Source organism: Homarus americanus, unplaced genomic scaffold (assembly GCF_018991925.1).
Source record: "Homarus americanus isolate GMGI-L3 unplaced genomic scaffold, GMGI_Hamer_2.0 scaffold33529, whole genome shotgun sequence".
In the NCBI taxonomy this organism is placed as follows: Eukaryota; Metazoa; Arthropoda; class Malacostraca; order Decapoda; family Nephropidae; genus Homarus; species Homarus americanus.
In genome coordinates, this window is record NW_024714181.1 from 70,660 (window position 1) to 90,411 (window position 19,752).

The 19,752-nt window shown below is 45.5% G+C and overlaps 1 protein-coding gene across 1 annotated transcript in view; it reads right to left on the reverse strand.

Annotated features, from left to right (window-relative positions):
• LOC121878469 (teneurin-a-like) overlaps nt 1-19,752 on the reverse strand; it is a gene marked incomplete at its 5' end in the record, with an annotated part of 135,050 nt that overhangs the window by 7,864 nt on the left and 107,434 nt on the right. Inside the window, 7 exon segments of the mRNA XM_042384710.1 lie at nt 44-169; nt 1,062-1,290; nt 2,238-3,491; nt 3,628-3,760; nt 9,334-9,503; nt 9,673-9,843; nt 9,875-9,912. Coding sequence (XP_042240644.1) covers nt 44-169; nt 1,062-1,290; nt 2,238-3,491; nt 3,628-3,760; nt 9,334-9,503; nt 9,673-9,843; nt 9,875-9,912 — 2,121 coding nt within the window.

A 19,752-nucleotide genomic window follows, 5' to 3' on the forward strand; every position in this document is an offset into this window, starting at 1 on the left:
TAATAACGTAAAAGCCTGATTGACGGATGGAAAACAAACTCACCGTAATTCTTCCAGTGAGTGAGGTGAACGTTGATGGGATCGTTACCATTGAAGCGGTAAAGAGAAAGCTTAGCCGGGCTGAGGATGTTGTGTGGCACGTCACCCCAAGCTGGCGACAACCACTGACCTGTAGAGCAACCCAAGGGGAAAGGGTTAGTCAAGGGGGAAGGGGGGGAGGGGGATGGGTGAGAGGAGGGGATTGGCACGAGGCTAGAGCTAAGAGAGGGGGGAGGGGTGGAGGAGGGAATGGGAAGAGGGGAGGATTGGCAAGAAGCTGGAACTATGAGAAGGGAAAGGAGGGAAGGGGGGAGGGGTTGGCACAAGGCTGGAACTATGAGAAGGAAGGGGTGGGGGTGGGTGGCACGAGGCTGGAACTAAGAGAGGGGAGGTGTGGGTAAAGTGGAGTAATGGGTAGAACATAGATAATGGGGAGAAATTATGGGAAATGGACTTAGACTAAGGATGGGGGAGCAATGGGAAGAAAACTAAAGGTAGGGGATTAATGGGGAAGCTAAGGAAGGAGCTTAATGGGGAGGATGTTTAAAGACTGGAAAGTAATGGGAGGGTTTGAAGGGGCTAAGGGGGCTGGGGGAGGGGCTAAGGGGGAGATTAAGTAGAGGAAGTGTTAAAGATAAACTAAATTTATGGAATTTATGGCGAGAAACTATATCAATGAATTAGCTTTATGGAAAGAGAGAGAGAGAGAGAGAGAGAGAGAGAGAGAGAGAGAGAGAGAGAGAGACTTATTCATCACAATAGAGAAACAGTGAATCACCTCACTTAGGCAGTCGTACTTAGAGAGGCGTCGTACCCATGATAGGGTGGTGCAAATGATAGGGTGGTGCAAATGATGAGGTCGTGCCTATGAGGGGATACTACCTATGAAGGGTTAAAACATATGTAAGGGTTATAACTAGAGTCGTACCTTTCAGGGGGTAGTGCCTATTAGGAGGTCTTACCTATAATGGAAGGGTCGATATTTATAGAGAGGGGTCATAACCTATAAAGAGAGGTCGTACCTATAAGAGGGTCGTAGATACGTCCTCTGGGCATATGAACGAGCTCGAGACGAGTTTCCAGTAGACCGCCGCAGTAGTCGACGGGGAGGTAGAGGTAAGGGTTAGAGTCGTACATTATGTGACCGTAGGGAGATCTCATCATCTCCCTGACCACCTCCCCGTACTGGTTGAACACCATCACGGGCGTCCCACACTCATCCGTCGCTATATAGTACTTCCTGCGGTACACCTGTGGGGAGGGAGAGAGCCATGAGGGGCCGTTGTGTTGTGGTGAGGAGGTTGTGTTGTGGTGAGTGAGGTTGTGTTGTGGTGAGTGAGGTTGTGTTGTGGTGAGGAGGTTGTGTTGTGATGAGTGAGGTTAAATTGTGGTGAGTGAGGTTGTGTTGTGGTGAGGAGGTTGTGTTGTGGTGAGGAGGTTGTGTTGTGGTGAGTGAGGTTGTGTTGTGGTGAGGAGGCTGTGTTGTGGTGAGGAGGTTGTGTTGTGGTGAGGAGGTTGTGTTGTGGTGAGTGAGGCTGTGTTGTGGTGATGGGAACTTTCATTTGCAGAACATCTTGTGAGGGTGAAAAGGATTTTATACCATCGTCTTCAAAGGGTTAAACCATCAACATTAAAGTGTTAAACCGTCAACATTAAAGGGTTAAACCGTCAACATCAAAGGGCTAAACCATCAACATTAAAGGGTTAAACCGTCAACTTCAAAGGGTTAAACCATCAACATTAAAGGGTTAAACCGTCAACATTAAGAGGTTAAACCGTCAACATCAAAGGGCTAAACCATCAACATTAAAGGGTTAACCGTCAACATCAAAGGGTTAAACCATCAACATCAAAGGGCTAAACCATCAACATTAAAGGGTTAAACCGTCAACATCAAAGGGTTAAACCATCAACATCAAAGGGTTAAATTAACATCCTCAGAGTTATTTAGTCGTTCTCAAAGAGTTAAATCATCGTTCTCAATTGGTTAATTATGAACATTTGATTTTAGAGATAAGACACATCAATTGGGATAACCAACAGAAGGATCAAACAATAATAATACGAGTTACTTGAGACTGGTGGTGATTCAGTGATTAGCGGAAGTATGTAAACATGTTATGAAGGGTGATTACATATCTTTTGTTTATAAGAAGAAATGTGAAATAAAGATAAGAATGGGGACAGATGGTGTTTACCTGTGCGAAGATGATGTGTCCACGGTCATCATACACCAGTGTGATGAGGTTACCGTCACGCGGGCTGTAGATGTGCGTCACTTGGTCCGGGTGACGCTGGTCTGTGTATAAGAACTGCGTCACGTTGCCGAAGTTGTCCTTTCTGGCCACTAGCCGGTCCTCGTGGTCGTACAGGTAACGGATGTTGAAGCGACCTGATTTTGCAGCTCTGACGAGAAGGCCGCGGGCGTTGTAGTGGTAGGTGACCTCGCGAGCGTTCTGCACGATGGCGCCTCTGGAGTCGTAGCGGTAGACTCCCTCCCCGAACTTGACGATGCGGTCCTGAGAGTCGTACTTCATGGGGATGGTGTTGGTGGAGTAGGTGAGGGAGAGCATGTTACCGTTGGCGTCGTAAGAGAAGCTCCACGGCTCCTTGGCCTCTACACTGATGAGCTGGCCGTCGGCGTCGTAGGTGTAGTTGCGGGTGTTGGTGTAGGGTTTACTGTGGTAGTTGCGGGTGAAGGTCTTAGTCTGGGTGATCTTGCCGTCGGGGTTGTAGAAGATCTGGAGCTTGAACACCTCCATACTGTGGATGGTGACGGACGACTGAGCCTCATGGAGGTGTGAGTTAAGCTGCCGGGAGAAGATGGCAGTACCGTCCTGTATGGTCGTCTCGTTCAGCTTCGTCCGAGTTACCGTGAAGGGTCCGATCTGTGAGGGCCCGCCGGTAGAGGAGCTGTAAGCGAAGGGGAAGGGATGCAGGCTCTGGCCACCGATACGACCAGCACAGCTCGTAACCCGGAAGTTGGAGTCGTGTTCGTAGGTGAACTTAACGTTGCTGAGCCCTGTGATGGGGCCGTAATCTATGCGGTGTTCCTGCAGCAGCCTCCCGTTGTATAGCATGTCCATCTTGTACTCCAGGTCTACCTCCTCATGCATGATCTCCGACAAGAGGCTGTCACTCCCGTAGGAAAACTCAGTCTTGCCATCACCTGAAACAATTTCTTTAAGCTGCCCGGCTTCCGTGTACGTGTAGAGGACCTTTGCCGAGGCTGCGGGGAAGGCGGTGAGCAAGAGCCGCCCTGCGTGGTCCAGGTACTGCTTGTAGGAGTGTGTCGAGCCCGGGGGCGTGTAGGAGAACACGAACCAACCAAAGGACGGCTGCATGGAGAAGAAGTGGGCGGATCCTGTGGGCGTGGTGACGTACTTGAGGCCTCCCCGCTCGTCATAATGTAGCCTCCAAGAGCGGCCAGATGGTAGGGTCATCGTGGCAGGCTGAACCAAGGAAGAGAATAGCGATATAAACAAGAGCTTATCAGGACAGACTCATCCATCCATCCACCGAAACACCCATTCAAACATTCATTCATCCACCCACGCACCCAGCCATCCCTCAGGGGGCAGTACTCACCAGTCTGGTCTCGCCGAATGTGTAGCTGTTGGTGTGGGCGGTGTGGGAGGACACACTTGACAGTAAACCTTGCTCGTCGTACTGATAAGTCTCACTTGACCAGTCCCACTGACGCGCCTCCGTCCGTCCGAACCTGTGGGGCGAATGTCAGAGCTCATAAGGGGTGAATACGAGGTCATGGTAGGAGTTAGATAGTGTTAAGACAGGTCATTTCGTGGTCAAGGGGTACATGAGGTCAAGGGGCACATGAGGTCAAGGGACATATGGGGTCAAGGGACACATGGGATCAAGGGTCACCTGGGGTCAAGGGACACATGAGGTCAAAGGGAACATGGGGTCATGGGATACATGGGGTCACTGGACACATGGAATCGTCATAAACAAGTGAAAACAACAACTCGTAAACAACAAGAAAAACAATATCAAGAAAAAGTAAGAAAACTCCTCCACAATTAAGGAAACACAAAACAACAACCACATTGTCTTGAATTTTTTCCCCTCAACTTTAAAGGAGGGAAAAAAAGTGAATGATGAGGGAAACTTTACAATGAGGGAATAAATTTAAGAGGGACTATAAACTTTTTCCTTCCTTTTCCTTTCCTTTCTCTTTTTTCCTTCCCCCCTTTCTCTTCCTTTCCTCCCCTTCTCTTCTCTTTCCATGGTTTCTCTTCCTTTCTATTTCTTTATATTCCATCACTTATTTCCCCTCCCTTTCATTTCCTTTCACATTTCTTCCTTAGTTTTCCTATTTTTCTTTACCTTTCCCTTCCGTTCCCTTCTCTATTCTTCCCTCTCTTTCCCTGTACTCTCTCTCTCTCTCTCTGTTCCCTTTTCTGCCCTCCCTTTCCTTCACTTCCTTTCTCCCCTCCCCCTACCTCTCAACTCTCTCCACTGTGAAAGCAACTGAGGTGAAAGCAACTTTATTTTAACTCTCACTAACCCAGGAAATGATTCTCTTAACAGTTTACTATTTTTGTTGTTGTTGTTGTTACCGAGTTGTTGTCGTTGTTTATGTTGTTGTTGTTGTTGTTGTTTATGTTGTTTATGTTGTGGTTGTTACTGAGTTGTTGTTGTTTTTACCGAGTTGTTGTTGTTGTATTTGTTATTGATGTTGTTGATATTGTTGTTTTTGTTAAGATTCGGGTAGATTTAAGTCGTCTTTTGATTTAGTTTTAATTAGTTTTCTACCTATCATTTATTTTCTCTTCTCTCTTCTGCTCTTCTCTTCTTTTCACTATCCCTATCTTCTCTACCTCTCTCTTCCCTCTCTCACCACCACACACACACACACACACACACACACACACACACACACGCTCTGTTGTATTACTGGGAAAAAAATTAACATCGTGTATCTTTTTTTTCCTATCCTATAAGACCATTATAATTACAGTGTCTTAGTTATGTTTCACCACTAATTTAAGACCATCCTGTGAAAAAATAGCCTAGGGGGAAAATAAATGAATTAAATTTTTTCTTCGGGGGGATTGGGGGAGAGGGTGGGGGAGTGGGTGAGGGTTGGGGGAGTGGGTAAGGGAGTGGAGTGGGTGGGGGAGTGATTGGGGGAGTGGGTGAAGGGGATTAAAATGGAGTTTAATTCATTATTGAGAACAATATAAACACGTGACTCTTAATAACTGATTGATTATATTTTGTTCTCTTATTTATTATCTTTCGTTTTCTCTTATCTCTGACCATCTTCCTCTCCCTATCTCCCTTACATAACTTTCCTTCCCCCTTAACAGCGCCTTACCCTCTCTTTAACCCCCCTCCCCCTCCCCCTCTCCCCAACCCCCCCCCTCCCCCTTTTCGCAGTAGTTTTTCCCCTAACTGTCCGTAAATGCGGTCACTGAGAGAGTTTCACAGCGGTCGGGGGTTTTTGTGCACTGAGCCGCCTCCTTATCGTTCTTTTAGGCTCGTAAAGATAATTTTTCACCTCCTGGCGTCGTCGTCGTTCCTTTAGGATTTTTTCCCCGGATTTGTTTTCGTTCGTTTCGTGATTTTGTTTTTATATATACAATGAAATAATAATGTTTTTTCTTTGGGGGTGAGGGTTATATTACGTCGTTTTTCTACCCCGTGACGTCATTGTGGATTTTCTCCGGATTTGTTTACATTCGTTTAGTGAGATAAAAAATAAACAATATAATCAGAATTTGTTTATATAAATACTTGATTACTTTGTTTTGTTTCTTCCAATGATGTGTTTTTTTCTTGTTTTTTTTAATTCGTTCAGTGTTATTGTTTGGTAATTATCTTAATGTTGAAGAGACATGAAGATCTGAGCGAAATGTTTACGTAATGAGCGATGTTTATTTTTCCCAACTATGTAATACGGATCACGTGAAGCTTAAACACACCAGATTATTTCACGTGATGACTGAATATCCTAACCTAACCAGAACTTAACCTAACCTAACCTGAACCCAACCTAACCTGAACCTAACCTAACCTGAACCCAACCTAACCTAACCTGAACCTAACCTAACCAAACCTGAACCCAACCTAACCTAACCTAACCTAACCTGAACCCAACCTAACCTAACCAAACCTGAACCCAACCTAACCTGAACCTAACCTAACCTGAACCTAACCTAACCAAACCTGACCCTAACCTGACCCAACACCAGCTGACATATCCATTTTATTCCTAATTTATTGATATTTTTAAGATAACTGGGAACTGTATTCTATTTTTTTCTCATATATTTATTTGTTTTTATTTCAATTTTCATTTATCTAGGCTAATGTTTTTGTTCTGACAATTGAATACCTTTAAAATCCTTAATCTTTAATCTATATCAATATCTATCCAATTCAATTTGATTCCAATCCCCGAGTCATTCATCATCACAACCAAATCCCTCAAATCATATTCACATTCCAATCCCTAATCCTTCACTCAAAACTCATTCTTTCCAATCTCTTTAATACTCCAATCACCTCCCAGGCCTGTAATACCTAATCCGTTTTCAAAATCATCGAAATCCAATCGTCATTTCAATCGGCCTAATCCCTACACCGAACCTTCCTCCTCAGCTCCCCCCCCCACCTCTCTCTCTCTCTCTCCTCTCTCTCTCTCTCTCTCCTAGTCGAGAATGAGAAGTTACCAATACGTTATTAAATAGTCACACCCGACACCGGCGTTGGTTTGGCAGTGGTACAAGTTAGTTCCATCTGGGGAGGAGGAGGGAAAGGAGGGAAGGGTTGATGGTAGAGATCAGGTGGGATGGGAATGGGGAGGGGGAGGGTTGAGGTGGTGAGGGAGGAGATCAGATAGATGGGATGGAGAGGAGAGGAGGAAGAGGACGAGAGAGAGACAGAGAGAGAGAGAGAGGTGACGAATGATAGAGAAAAACGAGAGAAATAGAAATGAGGAAAAAAAAGAGTAAGGTATAAAAAAAAGAAGAGGTGAGGGGAAATGAGGGAATAAAGAGGGGAGAGAAAGAGCAGTAACAAGGGTAATTGGTGATTCTATGGGGTGCCTACTAATCCCCTCATCCACCGTCTCCCCTCACTAGATCCTGAGAGGGGAGGAGGAGGAGCAAGGGGAAAAAAAGGGGGGGAGGGAGGGGTAATTTGCATATCTATTAACCCATTAATTACAGTCAGGTAGCCATAATGAACTCCAGGTGAAAATGAATTATATAATAAAACTGTGTAATTTAATTTTATTTTTATTATTATTATTATTATTATTATTATTATTATTATTATTATTATCATTTGTTCTAATATTTACTCGTAATTTCCTGGATCGTGGATATTTTACGGTTATCGACAAAAAGTATAAAAAGTATTAAAAGTTAAAAGTATCGAAAGTCGGTTTATAAATCTTGTTATAGAGTTGTTGTTTGTGTCCCGATAATTGATAATCCAACTATCGACAAACATTATAGTGACCCACCTTAAACCCACCCACCCACCCGATGACCCTGCCTGACCTAGTGACCCACCCTACCCACCCTAATCCTGCAAAATTCTGCCTAAGCACTGCCCTACTCAATTCCCACCCCTCCCGGGGCCACCTCTCTCTCTCTCTCTCTCTCTCTCTCTCTCTCTCTCTCTCTCTCTCTCTCTCTCTCTTTATGTAACCTTCCGAATTCTGTGTTAATCCATCTACCTGTTCTGAATCTCTCTTCCCTGTATTTCCAGTTTCACTTTCGTTTCATACTTTCTCTTTACTTTTATCGACTGTCATTCAGTTTTGTTTACTTTCATTAGTTAAATCTACTTTCATTATCCGTCTCTCTATTCAACTTTCTATTTCATCTTCAAATTACTAATACTTTTACTACATTTTCACAATTATTTCCCTCCACTTTCAATATTATTTTTCTTCACTTTCACTATTATTTCCCTTCACTTTCACTATTATTTCCCTTCACTTTCACTATTATTTCCCTCCACTTTCACTATTATTTCCCTCCACTTTCAATATTATTTCCCTTCACTTTCACTATTATTTCCCTTCACTTTCACTATTATTTCCCTTCACTTTCACTATTATTCCCCTCAATCACCATCAATTTTCCCTTTCATCTTCAACTTTTTTAAACATTTACAATCTCTCACTTTCACCTCCCACTTTCCCTCCCTTTCACCGCCGTCAGCCCCTGGGGAGTTGTGTAATTATTGTGGGAATAAAGTTTAGGGATTATTATCTTTTGTCTCTTAACGACTTGGGGGGATTAGAGGCCAGGCGATGAGATGATTGGTTAATTAGTAGTGACGTCATCAGGGGGGTAGCTCTTGATTGGTTAATTAGCAGTGACGTCATCGGGCGGCTCTTGATTAGACTGCTATTGATTCGGTGGTTTACTTTATAGGTAGGTATGTATATACTTATACAGTAATACATAATTATATACATACGGAAAATCACGCACATAAACACACACACACACACACACACACACACACACACACTTGACAACACCCCAACACACACACACCTGACAACCCCTTCTCACACACACACCTGACATCCGCTGGTCCGAAATACATATAATATTCTGGCAAATCCTGATTACGTTGGAGTCAATTTCCTGAACTGGAAATTGACGTTACTTATCTCCGGCTTGACGTAACAGCCACTGCACACACTCATCTAACCACGAATTCTCCAGGTAACTTAACCACGGTACTACGACGTTAAATACTGTATGTATACTGCCAATTCTCTGGCCTAACTACCCAACTACGTCTTCAAATTCTAAGTTAACACATTACCTTAATTACTAAGTTCATTAATTAAAGTTACGAGCAATTTTAATGACGTCTTGAGGTAGATTGAGATTTATACCCAATACCTGTAAACAGAAGTAGAAGAATGACGTAATAGAAGAATGACGTAATAGAAGAATGAAGCAGTAGAAGAATGACGTAATAGAAGAATGACGTAATAGAAGAATGACGCAGAAGAAGAATGACGTAGAAGAAGAATGACGTAGTAGAAGAATGACGTAGAAGAAGAATGACGTAGAAGAATAATGACGTAGTAGAAGAATGACGTAGTAGAAGAATGACGTAATAGAAGAATGACGCAGAAGAAGAATGACGTAGTTGAAGAATGAAGCAGTAGAAGAATGACGTAGAAGAAGAATGACGTAATAGAAGAATGACGCAGAAGAAGAATGACGTAGTAGAAGAATGAAGCAGTAGAAGAATGACGTAGAAGAAGAATGACGTAGAAGAAGAACTTACCTGTCGTATGTGACGTTGAGGGAGGAGAGACGGTCGCCCAGGGTGAGAGAGGTCGGGTGTCCGTTGTGGTCGTACGTCAGTCGTAGGAGAGGTTGGCTGGCTCCGTCCGTCAGTGTTTCCGTGCGACTGGTCCCGTCCCAAGCGCGTCGCAACACCCTCGATCCGTTCACCTGCAACACGACACGACGCGATGTTATTACTCGTAGTACACACACACACACACACACACACACACACAGAAAGGGTGAAGTTACATACTCATACTAGGGAAACGGTCTAATTCTCTCTCTCTCTCTCTCTCTCTCTCTCTCTCTCACTAAACAACATAGAACAACTCACCAGCAACACAGTCTCGACCACTCTCTCTTGCCGACTACGATCCCCGACGCCGTAGCTGATGGTGAGAGCATTGGGAGGTCCAGGGGCCATAGCCACCTCGTAACGGTGTATGGCCGGGAGGAGACTGGCCTGGGTAGGTAGGGACACCTCTAGTAGGCAGGAGGGAGGCAATGGCGAAACAGCGTATCCTCCAGGTCCTGACGCCATCGTTGCCCACTCGTAGGTCAGACCGGACGTCACCTGATGGAGGAACAAGAGGAAGGTTAGATCAAGGCTCCTGAAGAAGTAAACAGCAGGAGAGAAATAGGTAGTGGTTATATATACCTGTATAAGTAGTCTGTTCACCCAGCGAGTCAGGGGCGTATTTATTTGACCACAGATTTTTTTTAGCATACTATTATTATTATTTCAACTGCACAACGCGACACAGCCAGAACAGCCACACCCAGCACAGCAACACCCAGCAGCACACCCAGCAGCCACACCCTGCACAGCAACACCCTGCAGCAACACCCAGCACAGCCACACCCAGCACAGCAACCCTGCAGCCCACCCTGCACAGCCACACCCTGCTGGCAACAGCAGCACACCCAGCACAGCAAAAGCCACTGCGACACCAGCACAGCAACACCCTGCACAGCCACACCCAGCACAGCAACACCCAGCACAGCAACACCCAGCACAATACACCCAGCACAGCCACCCAGCACAGCAACACCCAGCACAGCCACACCCTGCACACCACACCTGCTGGCAACACCCAGCACAGCCACACCCAGCACAGCAACACCCAGCACAGCCACCCAGCACAGCCACACCCTGCAGGCCACACCCTGCACAGCCACACCCTGCACAGCAACACCCAGCACAGCCACACCCAGCACAGCCACACCTGCACAGCCACACCCTGCACAGCAACACCCAGCACAGCCACACCCAGCACAGCCACACCCAGCACAGCAACACCCAGAGCCACACCCAGCACAGCCACCCTGCACAGCCACACCACAACAGTACGACACAACAGATGCTTGTTTTTATCTCTGTGTTTCTCTCTATCTTTTCAATTCTCTTTCCTTCCTCTCTCCTTCATTCATATATCTGTCTTTATCCATTCCTCCCTTCTTTCCACCCTCTCCCCCCTTACCCCCCCTCCCCTCTCTCTCTATCCATTCCTCCTTTCTCTTCACCTTCCCTCTCTTATTTCATTCCCTCCTCCCCCTCCCTATATCATATTTTTCTCCATCTTTCTCTTTCTATATATTCCTTCCCTTATTTTCACCTTCTCTCCTTCCGTCATTCCCTTCCTTTCTCTCTCTCTCTCTCCACAATTGAACATCTGAAGAGGAAGAGGAAGAGGGAGGAGGAGAAGGAAAAGAGGAAGAAAGGAAGGAGGCACCCAGGATCTCAAGGACGTCTCCAGCAGAATCTCGGTATCTCAGGGATGTTGTTCTCAAGGGTTAATCTCTCTCGTAAAGTGACCCAATACCCCCTCCTTCCCCTTCCTCCTTCCCTCCTTTCCCTTCCTAGACACCAGCTGCAGTTCGGGTCACGCATCCTCCTTACAACAAGCATATCAGGTCGAGGCGATCACCTTACTGGGGAGGAGAGGTAGCGGAGAGGGGAGGAGGGAGGAGGAAGAGGGAAAGAAGGGCAAGAGAGATGAGAAGGGATTCGATCTCTCTCTCTCTCTCTCTCTCTCTCTCTCTCTCTCTCTCAACTCCAAGGAACCAATCATCCCCAAATCAAAAATATATGAAACCTAATCAAGTAAATAATGAAACCTCATCAAAAAGCCCGGAATTAGCCATTTAGTATGAGGAAGACAGGAGGGGGCGTGTTTTTCTCTTCTTCTTCTTCTTCCTCCTCCTCCTCCTCCTCCCCTCCTCCTCTTCTCCTTCCTCCTCCTCCTCTTCTTCTTTCTCACTGACGCCAACATGAATATCTAAGTAGGAGGAATTTTGTCTAGGGTGGTGTATTAGTATAACTTGTGGTGGAGTGTGGTGTGGTGGTGGAGTGTGGTGTGGTGGTGGAGTGTGGTGGGGTGGTGGGTGTGGTGGTGGTGGGGTGGTGGTGGGGTGGTGGTGGTGGTGGTGGGGTGGTGGTGGTGGGGGTGTGGTGGTGGTGGTGGTGGTGGTGGTGGGGTGGTGGTGGTGGAGTGTGGTGGAGGTGGGTGGTGGTGGTGAGGTGGAGGTGGGGTGGTGGGGTGCTGATGGTGATTTTGGTGGTGTGTGGACAACAACACTGGCTACAACGAACTCAACAACCTTCACGGGACTACCACCACAACAACAGCTGGAGGTTGTAACAATAGTTGTGGGTTTCTTCACAATCTTATGAGGTAAAAATGATTTCTTAGGAGGAATATTTTTGGGTACGGAACAATTTATGCTCAGCATATATATATATATATATATATATATATATATATATATATATATATATATATATATATATATATATATATATATATATTTTTTTTCTTCTCTCTCTCTCTCTCTCTCTCTCTCTCTCTCTCGCCATCTATCTATCTACCTATCTGTCTGTCTGTCTACATTAAAATACAGTGGGGAGTAATTTTTGCAATCTTGTACTCATTCTACTCCCCTTCTCTCCCCTCCTCTTCCCCTCCCCTCTCTCCCACCCTCTTCCAGTCCGCATTCCTTCCATATCTAATTGCTACTCCTCCTCCTCTCCTCCCTCTCCTGCCACCTACCTCTGGCTACACCACTTCCCTCTCGAGTACCTTCACTTTACCCTCCCCCCTCACTTCCCCTCTCCACCTTATTACTCCCGCCACCAACATCACCACCACAACAACCACCATCACCACCACAACAACCACCATCACCACCACAACAACCACCATCACCACAATTGAAGTTGAAATGAAAATTGGCTAATCACACAGACCTCAACCCTCCCCCTTAAAAATATACCGACTGGCGAATCGCTAAGAGTTGGGGAGGGGAGGGAGGGAGGGACAGGGCCGGCCTTAGGAGGTGCGGGGCCCAATTGGGAACAAGTTTGGTGGGCCCCAGGTTCCCAGCCAAGGCCTGTAGAATCATAGAAATAGAAATAAAGTCTATAATAGACTTTATATCTCTATGGTAGAATGGAAAGTAATCAAACTGTGCGCTTAAAACATGCATGCGAGTTAATGGACTGAACAGATCTAAGCTACATTTCAATATTTAATTGCATACATGTAAGGCTACAAGTAACAAACAAGATGTGAATCACCTCTGAAAAGTACATAGTTACAATCCCACTTGTTTTAGTGACTGTGAAATGATTTATTAAAAATATTAATTTATTTTATGTTCAGAAAAAAAAATCAGAATTTAAGTGCATTGTTGGAAACAAATTATCTTTTGTGGATTTCTATTAATATTCATAAATTATAAATGAGTCATATTATTATTGACTTTTATTACGAGATAGTTTTCTTTCTTGCTTTTTTCTCTGCGAAGTCTTTTAGAATTTTGTCTAAGTTTGAACTCCTGATAATTTCAGATTCAATGGACATAATTGCCAAACTGTTCAAACGTTCTTGACGAGCCTAGAGTAGATTACTCTAGCGCGGGGCCCCCTTAGGCGCGGGGCCCAATTGGGAGCAATTGGCTTAAGGCCGTCCCTGGGAGGGGGGTAATACAAATCACATAAACGGGGGATGAAGGATGAAGGTAGGAGTAGCTAATCACAAGTAGGTGAGCGGCAGTGGTGGGAGAAGGAAGACTCAGGGAACAATTACCCCATCCATCGGTCGCTTGAGGCAGTGACGTCATGGACTAAGTGAGACCGTAATGAAGATGTCGAAGGAAGGAAAGGAAAGGAAAGGAAGGGAAGGGAAGGAAGGATGGAAAGGAGAGAGGAAGGGAGGCCCCACAGTCACCACCTCCCTCCACACACACACACACACACACACACACACACACCTCTCGACCCAACTGTCACCTACAGATTCCCAGTAAGCAATTAGAGTACACAAGCCCCCCCAGAGCTGATTAACACCATTTGTCGCCTTCTTCATTATGCATCAGGGAGCCACACTGAGCCTTGACACGGGTCCACACTGCTGCCTGGTGTTTCTCGATTGTAAAAACAGATTGTGGTTTAAATTCTAAGTGTCGGCGATATTTTACCAGTCTGAAAAAAAAAGGAGAATTTTTACGACAATTTATTTAAAAGACGAAGAAATTTTCCGAAGAAAGTGAGAATTTTAGCACGATTCATTTTTCAGTCTTGGTGGAAAATTTTCAAGTCTTTTAGGCGACTTCCTTTCCCTTTTCTCCTCCCCCTTTCTCTTCCTTTCTTCCTCCCTCTTTTCCTTCCACCTCTTTTCCTTTCCCCCTCTCCTCTCTCCCACCACCTCCTTCCTCCTCCTACAATCCCTCTCCCCCATTCTCTCTCTCTCCTCTCTCCCTTCCCCTCCCATGCTCTTAGCCAGTAGTGAGTATCTTGGGAATAATTTTAAGAGTCATTTGGAGAGTCAGCCGAACGAGGTCACTTCCTTTGACCTGACGTATCCCTATAACCGTTCTGTGACCTCTTCTCCTTCACCTCCTCCTTCATTTCCTGTTATTCTTCTTCTCTCTTTCTTCTTGTTTCTCCTTAACTTTCACTGCCTCATTCACTGATCTGGTCTTCCCCCTTCCTCACCCCCCTCCTCTTCTTCTCCCCCCTTCTTCTATTCTTCCTCCCTTTATCGCCCCCATTTCCTTCTTCCTCCTCCTCCTCCTCCTCTCATCTTCTTCCACCTCCCTCCTCCCACAGGAAATTATTTTACAGCGGCAGTTAGTGACGGCGATGACCCCTTAGGACACACTATGACTACTGCTGACCACCCTGACCTCTGGGGGGTGACCTGAATAGGGAGGGAGGGAGGGAGTAATTGATAAATGTTGGTGAATGTCATGCCTTCACCTGATTGGTCGATATGTTGCAGAATATAAATACCTTCACGTGATTGGTCGATATATGTTGCTGAATATAAATACCTCCACCCGATTGGTTGATAAAGGTTAGGTGAATAAAAATACCTCCAGCTGATTGATCGATAAATGTTGCGTGAATCTTAATCCCTCCTCCTGATTGGTTACAGAATGGCGTGGAGAATTAATTGTATTTTTCGAATTCAATAAAAAATTGAGATGCAGAATAAAAACAATCTGACCTTTAGATTGTTTTTAGAGAGAGAGAGAGAGAGAGAGAGAGAGAGGATCACCCACCCTCATCCAACATCGTACCAATATTTAAGAATCCAACATCAAGTCGTAGTTAGAAAAAAAAAATCTTGACTTACGAGCCTTTGAGAATCTTTATATTGTATCTTATATGAGAGACTTAAGAGATACGTTCACTTATGCATTTACGGTAAAAACTTATTGTCGTAATGTTTGAGAATGTCGTCGTCTTTGGTGGAGGCAGAGTGAAGCTTTCTCATATATTCAGTTATGGGATAAATTTAACCGTAGTAACCTTTGAGTTTGTGGCTCGGTCCTGGATGACTGAAGACACTTGAGAAATATTGCTTCTGAAGGAGGAGTCAAGTGAAGGGGTTGAGAACAGGGGATACAACTACACCTACAGAACCTCTAGTGTCCCTACCACTCCCACTCAGAGGTGACCTGATGGCCACTCAGAATAATCAAACAATAACTTAGAAAGACCCCGATAACCACACACAGATCGTTGAGAGGGTCAGTATGGCATTCAGAAAATGACCTGTAAAGCACTCAGAGATAACCAGGTAAATGGAGGGGGGTTGGTGGGGGAGGGTTGATGAGGTGTAATCTTCATGTGATCCATCAACACCCACAAAATAAGTAGATGTCCACGAAAACAAAACCTAACCTACACCCATTCACTCCGAGCCAATCAGATCACTGGACTATTGAGTCAGGTTCTTAGGGTAAGTCTTTCAGTTTCACAAGGTCATCAGGGCGAAGGAATCGAGGTCACTAGGATACACAGTTTATTAGGGTCACAGAGGACCTTAAAAATCCTACATTGATGAGAGTAGGATGAGTAAGGGGGTCGTAAATGATTGATGTAGGGGAGAAGTCGTCATTAGTTTTGATTCCTCACTAGATGGGTCGTAGGGTATGGAGGATAATGGTCGTAATGAGTCGTAGTTGGTCAAATCCCTAAATGTAATGAGTCGTAGTTGGTCAAATCCCTAAATATAAAGAGTCGTAGTTGGTCAAATCCCTAAATGTAATGAGTCGTAGTTGGTCAAATCCCTAAATATTATAGAGGATCATTGTTGTTTATATCCCTAAATTCAGAGGAGTCGTGATAGGTCGTGGCTGTAGGTCGTTGTAGGAGGTCGTTGAGGAATGGCAGTCATAAGGGTGACAGGTGACAGGAGGCTGACATACCCGTCCAACCCATCTCCGTATGCCAATGACCAATTTCCCGTCCCAAATTATGTTCCCAGTTGATGCCTTCGATACACGGATTTTTTTTTTTTGAGTCGGCCATTTTGTTTACCCTTTTTTTTTGAGCGGGGGGGGCGGGGGGCGGAGGGCAAGAATGAATATGATTTTCAGTTCAGTTCTTTTTCTTGTATTATCTCTCTTATTCTTTCATTTTTCCCTAATTATTCTCTTTTTTGTTTATTTGTTTATGTTTGTTTGTCTCTTTCTTTGTCCTTCTCTTTGTTGCTGTTTGTCTTTCTCTTGTTTTGTCTGTCTATTTCTCTGTCTCTCGTTTTCCGTCTCTTTTTCCGATTACAACCATTCATTCTACTCTCTCTCTCTCTCTCTCTCTCTCTCTCTCTCTCATAGCCTCAAGGAAGCCAATGAGTGAAAGGAAGAAACGCTCTCTCAGAACCCGGCCAAATTAGGACCGGAAATCAATGGTTATGAGCCGGACCTGAGCCGGACTTGTGCCGGACCTGTGTAGGACTTGGTCAACCATCCGGGAGGAAAGCGGAGGGGAGGGGGATAGAAGAAGGGGAATAGGAAGGAGAGGAGGAGGAGGGGGGGAATAACCGCACTAAAACAGTCATAAAAACCGGTCATAACAGTGAGTGCCGGCCGATGAATCCATATCGAAATGGCGAGTTCGCGAATAGTGTCAGACGTCAAAATTCGCGAATGATGATAGTCAGTATGTTCGCGAATGATTATGTGGTGAGTTCGCGAATAATGTTGGCGGTGGTAATATTTGTAGATTGAAACCTATTATTATTATTATTATTATTATTATTATTATTATTATTATTTACAAGTATTATATCAGTGTAAATATATAACTGACTGAAATGACCTTAAAATAAAGCTCAATTTCTACATATAATCCAACACACTGAACTAGAACGAAAAATATCAAATTTCTACGCTTTCTCCCCACAAAAGATTGAAATGGGACGAAAAAAGTTCAAAAAGTTTCGTTTATTCCTAAGACATAACTTGAGGTGGTTCCTGTTATACATCACATCAACCGTGACAGAATTTTGGTGTCTGGTGGAAACATGATGGTGTGAGGACTCCCAGCTTGACTCAGCTTGGCCAAAATGAGGCTATAAACTCCCAGCTTGACTCAGCTTGGCCAAGATGAGGCTGAAGACACCCAGCTTAACTCAGCTTGGCCAAGATACGGCTATAGACTCCCAGCTTAATTCAGCTTGGCCAAGATTAGGCTATAGGCTCCCAGCTTGACTTAGTTCGCCAAGAAAAAGGTACAAGACTCCCAGCTTGACTCAGCTTAGCTCTGACTCCCAGCTTAGCCTAGATAAAAATACAAGACTCGCGGACGACCATTCCAGGGAAATTGCCCCAAAATCCTGGTTGATTTGAGGTGGGGAGGGGGGGAGGAGGGAGGGGAGGGGGGGAAGAGGAGGAGGAGGTGGGGGAGAGGAACGGAGGGGAGGGGAAGGAGGGGAGAAGGGAGGGGGAGGAAAGGGAGGGAAGAAGGAGGGGAGGAAGGGGAGGGGTATGTGTCCTGCTGTCCACTCTCTCTCATCGTCGAGACATTAATAGCAATCCCCGAAAGACAATAAATAAAGAATAAAACAATGAAATATAAAGAAAATTATGACGAGTGAAAAGAAAATTTAACTAAATGAAAAATTAAGAACGATAAAACAAGAAAATGAAATAGAAAGAAAGAGAAAGTAGACGATAATAGAACAGTAAGAAACGAGAAGAGAAAGTGAATAAAAAGAAAAGAAAAACTAACTAAAATATTAAAAATATAAAAAAATAACAGAAAACAAAAGAAAGAGAAACGTAGAGAAAATGAGAGAAAGGGAGAGAGAGAGGGACCCTGACCCATTTTCATTTGGTGAAAGTGGTGACAAATGGTGGTTGTACCCGAGCCGGATGACGCAATAATGTGCCACACTCTCTCTACCACCAGTGAAGCCGGTGACACCCAGGTAATGAAAGAGAGGGGGTGGAGGGGAGGGTGGGGGGGAAGGGGAATGGGGACAGCAGGAGGTAGTTGAAGGGGATTTAGATGTGGGAAGGAGGGAGGAGGTAGAGAGGAAGGGGAGGAGGAGGGGGTAGTGGGGAAGAGGAGGTGTAAAGTGGGGAGGAAGGTAGTAGGAGGGGAGGGTAGGGGGAGGAGGGAGGGAGGTAGGGGTAGGAGTAGGGGAAAAGGAGGGGTAAGAAAGAAGAGGAGGATGCAAGAAAGAGAGAGAGAGAGAGAGAGAGAGAGACCAAAGATTTAGTGTTTCTCCAATTCTAAAATAATGAGCAGCGGAAAATCGGGCGTCAGATGAGCCGATACCTGCCGATTACACCAGCTTCACTTCCGGCCGGGAGAGCCGATTTAGGCGCCCGGGGCGATACCGACGAGGGAGTGGGGAGAGAGGGAGGGAAGAGAGGAAGGGAGAGGGCTGGGGTGAGGGGTGAAGAGAGGGTGCTGGGAAGGGGAATGGGGGAATACAAAGATGGGAGAGGGGAGGAGATAGAGAGGAGAGAGAAGAGGGTTGTGAGGGGGAGGGAGGGGAGAGGGAAGAAGGACAGAAGAGGGGTGAGAGAAATAAGAGAAACGAGTGGGAAAAGTGGAATGAAGAAGAGAGTGGGGGATGTGTGGAAAAGGGGAAGATAATGGGACGGAAGAGTAATGAAAGGAGATGGAAGAGAGGAAAACACACACACACACACACACACACACACACACACACACACACACACACACACACACACACACACACACACACACACACACACACACACACCCCACCCTCCCCCCCATACAGGAAGTAAAACAGACAAAAATCGTCCCGTCCATCCGTACAAACATCCAAACACAAATACATACAGAACCCAGGATATAAATATTTTTTTTAGTTCAGGATGACCTTAAACACGGCGTCGTAACCCTCGATTGGTAGGCTCGTAAACCATGTCGTAAAGATGGCTTATGAACTCACACTACTCTCTGGGTGACGATAAACTGGCGGCCGAGTGAATCTTCTTCAGCAATTATTACCATACTTTTGTTATAGGCAACACTTGGAGTCAATTTCAATTTTACGTGAGCAGTAAAATTAGCTTGGTCTTATAAAGGGCCAAACTACCCGGGGAGAGGGAGGGGGGAGTGAGGAGCTTACCTGTGGTGTGTGTGTGTGTGTGATTGTAAACACACACACACACACACACACACACACACACACACACCTCACTCTCTCTCTCTCTCATTCCCTGGGGCTCTGGTACCGCCTTCCCTACTCCCTGGGGCTCTGGTACTCTCCCCTCTACTCCCTTGGGCTCTGGTACTCGCCTTCCCTACTCCCTGGGGCTCTGGTACTTCCTCCCTACTCCCTGGGGCTCTGATACTCTCCCTCCGCACTCCTTGGGGCTCTGTTATAATCCCTCCCTACCCTAAGCTTCTGGTACTCTCCCTCCCTACTCCCTGGGGCTCTGGTACTTTCCCTCCCTACTCCCTGGGACTCTGGTACTCTCCCCACCCCCTGCCCCTGGGTCTGCACTCTCCCTCCCTACTCCTGGGGCTCTGGTACACCCCTCCCTACTCCCCTGGGGCTCTGTTATAATCCCTCCATACTCCTTAAACTTCTGGTACCTCCTCCCTACTCCCTGGGCTCTGTTATAATCCCTCCATACC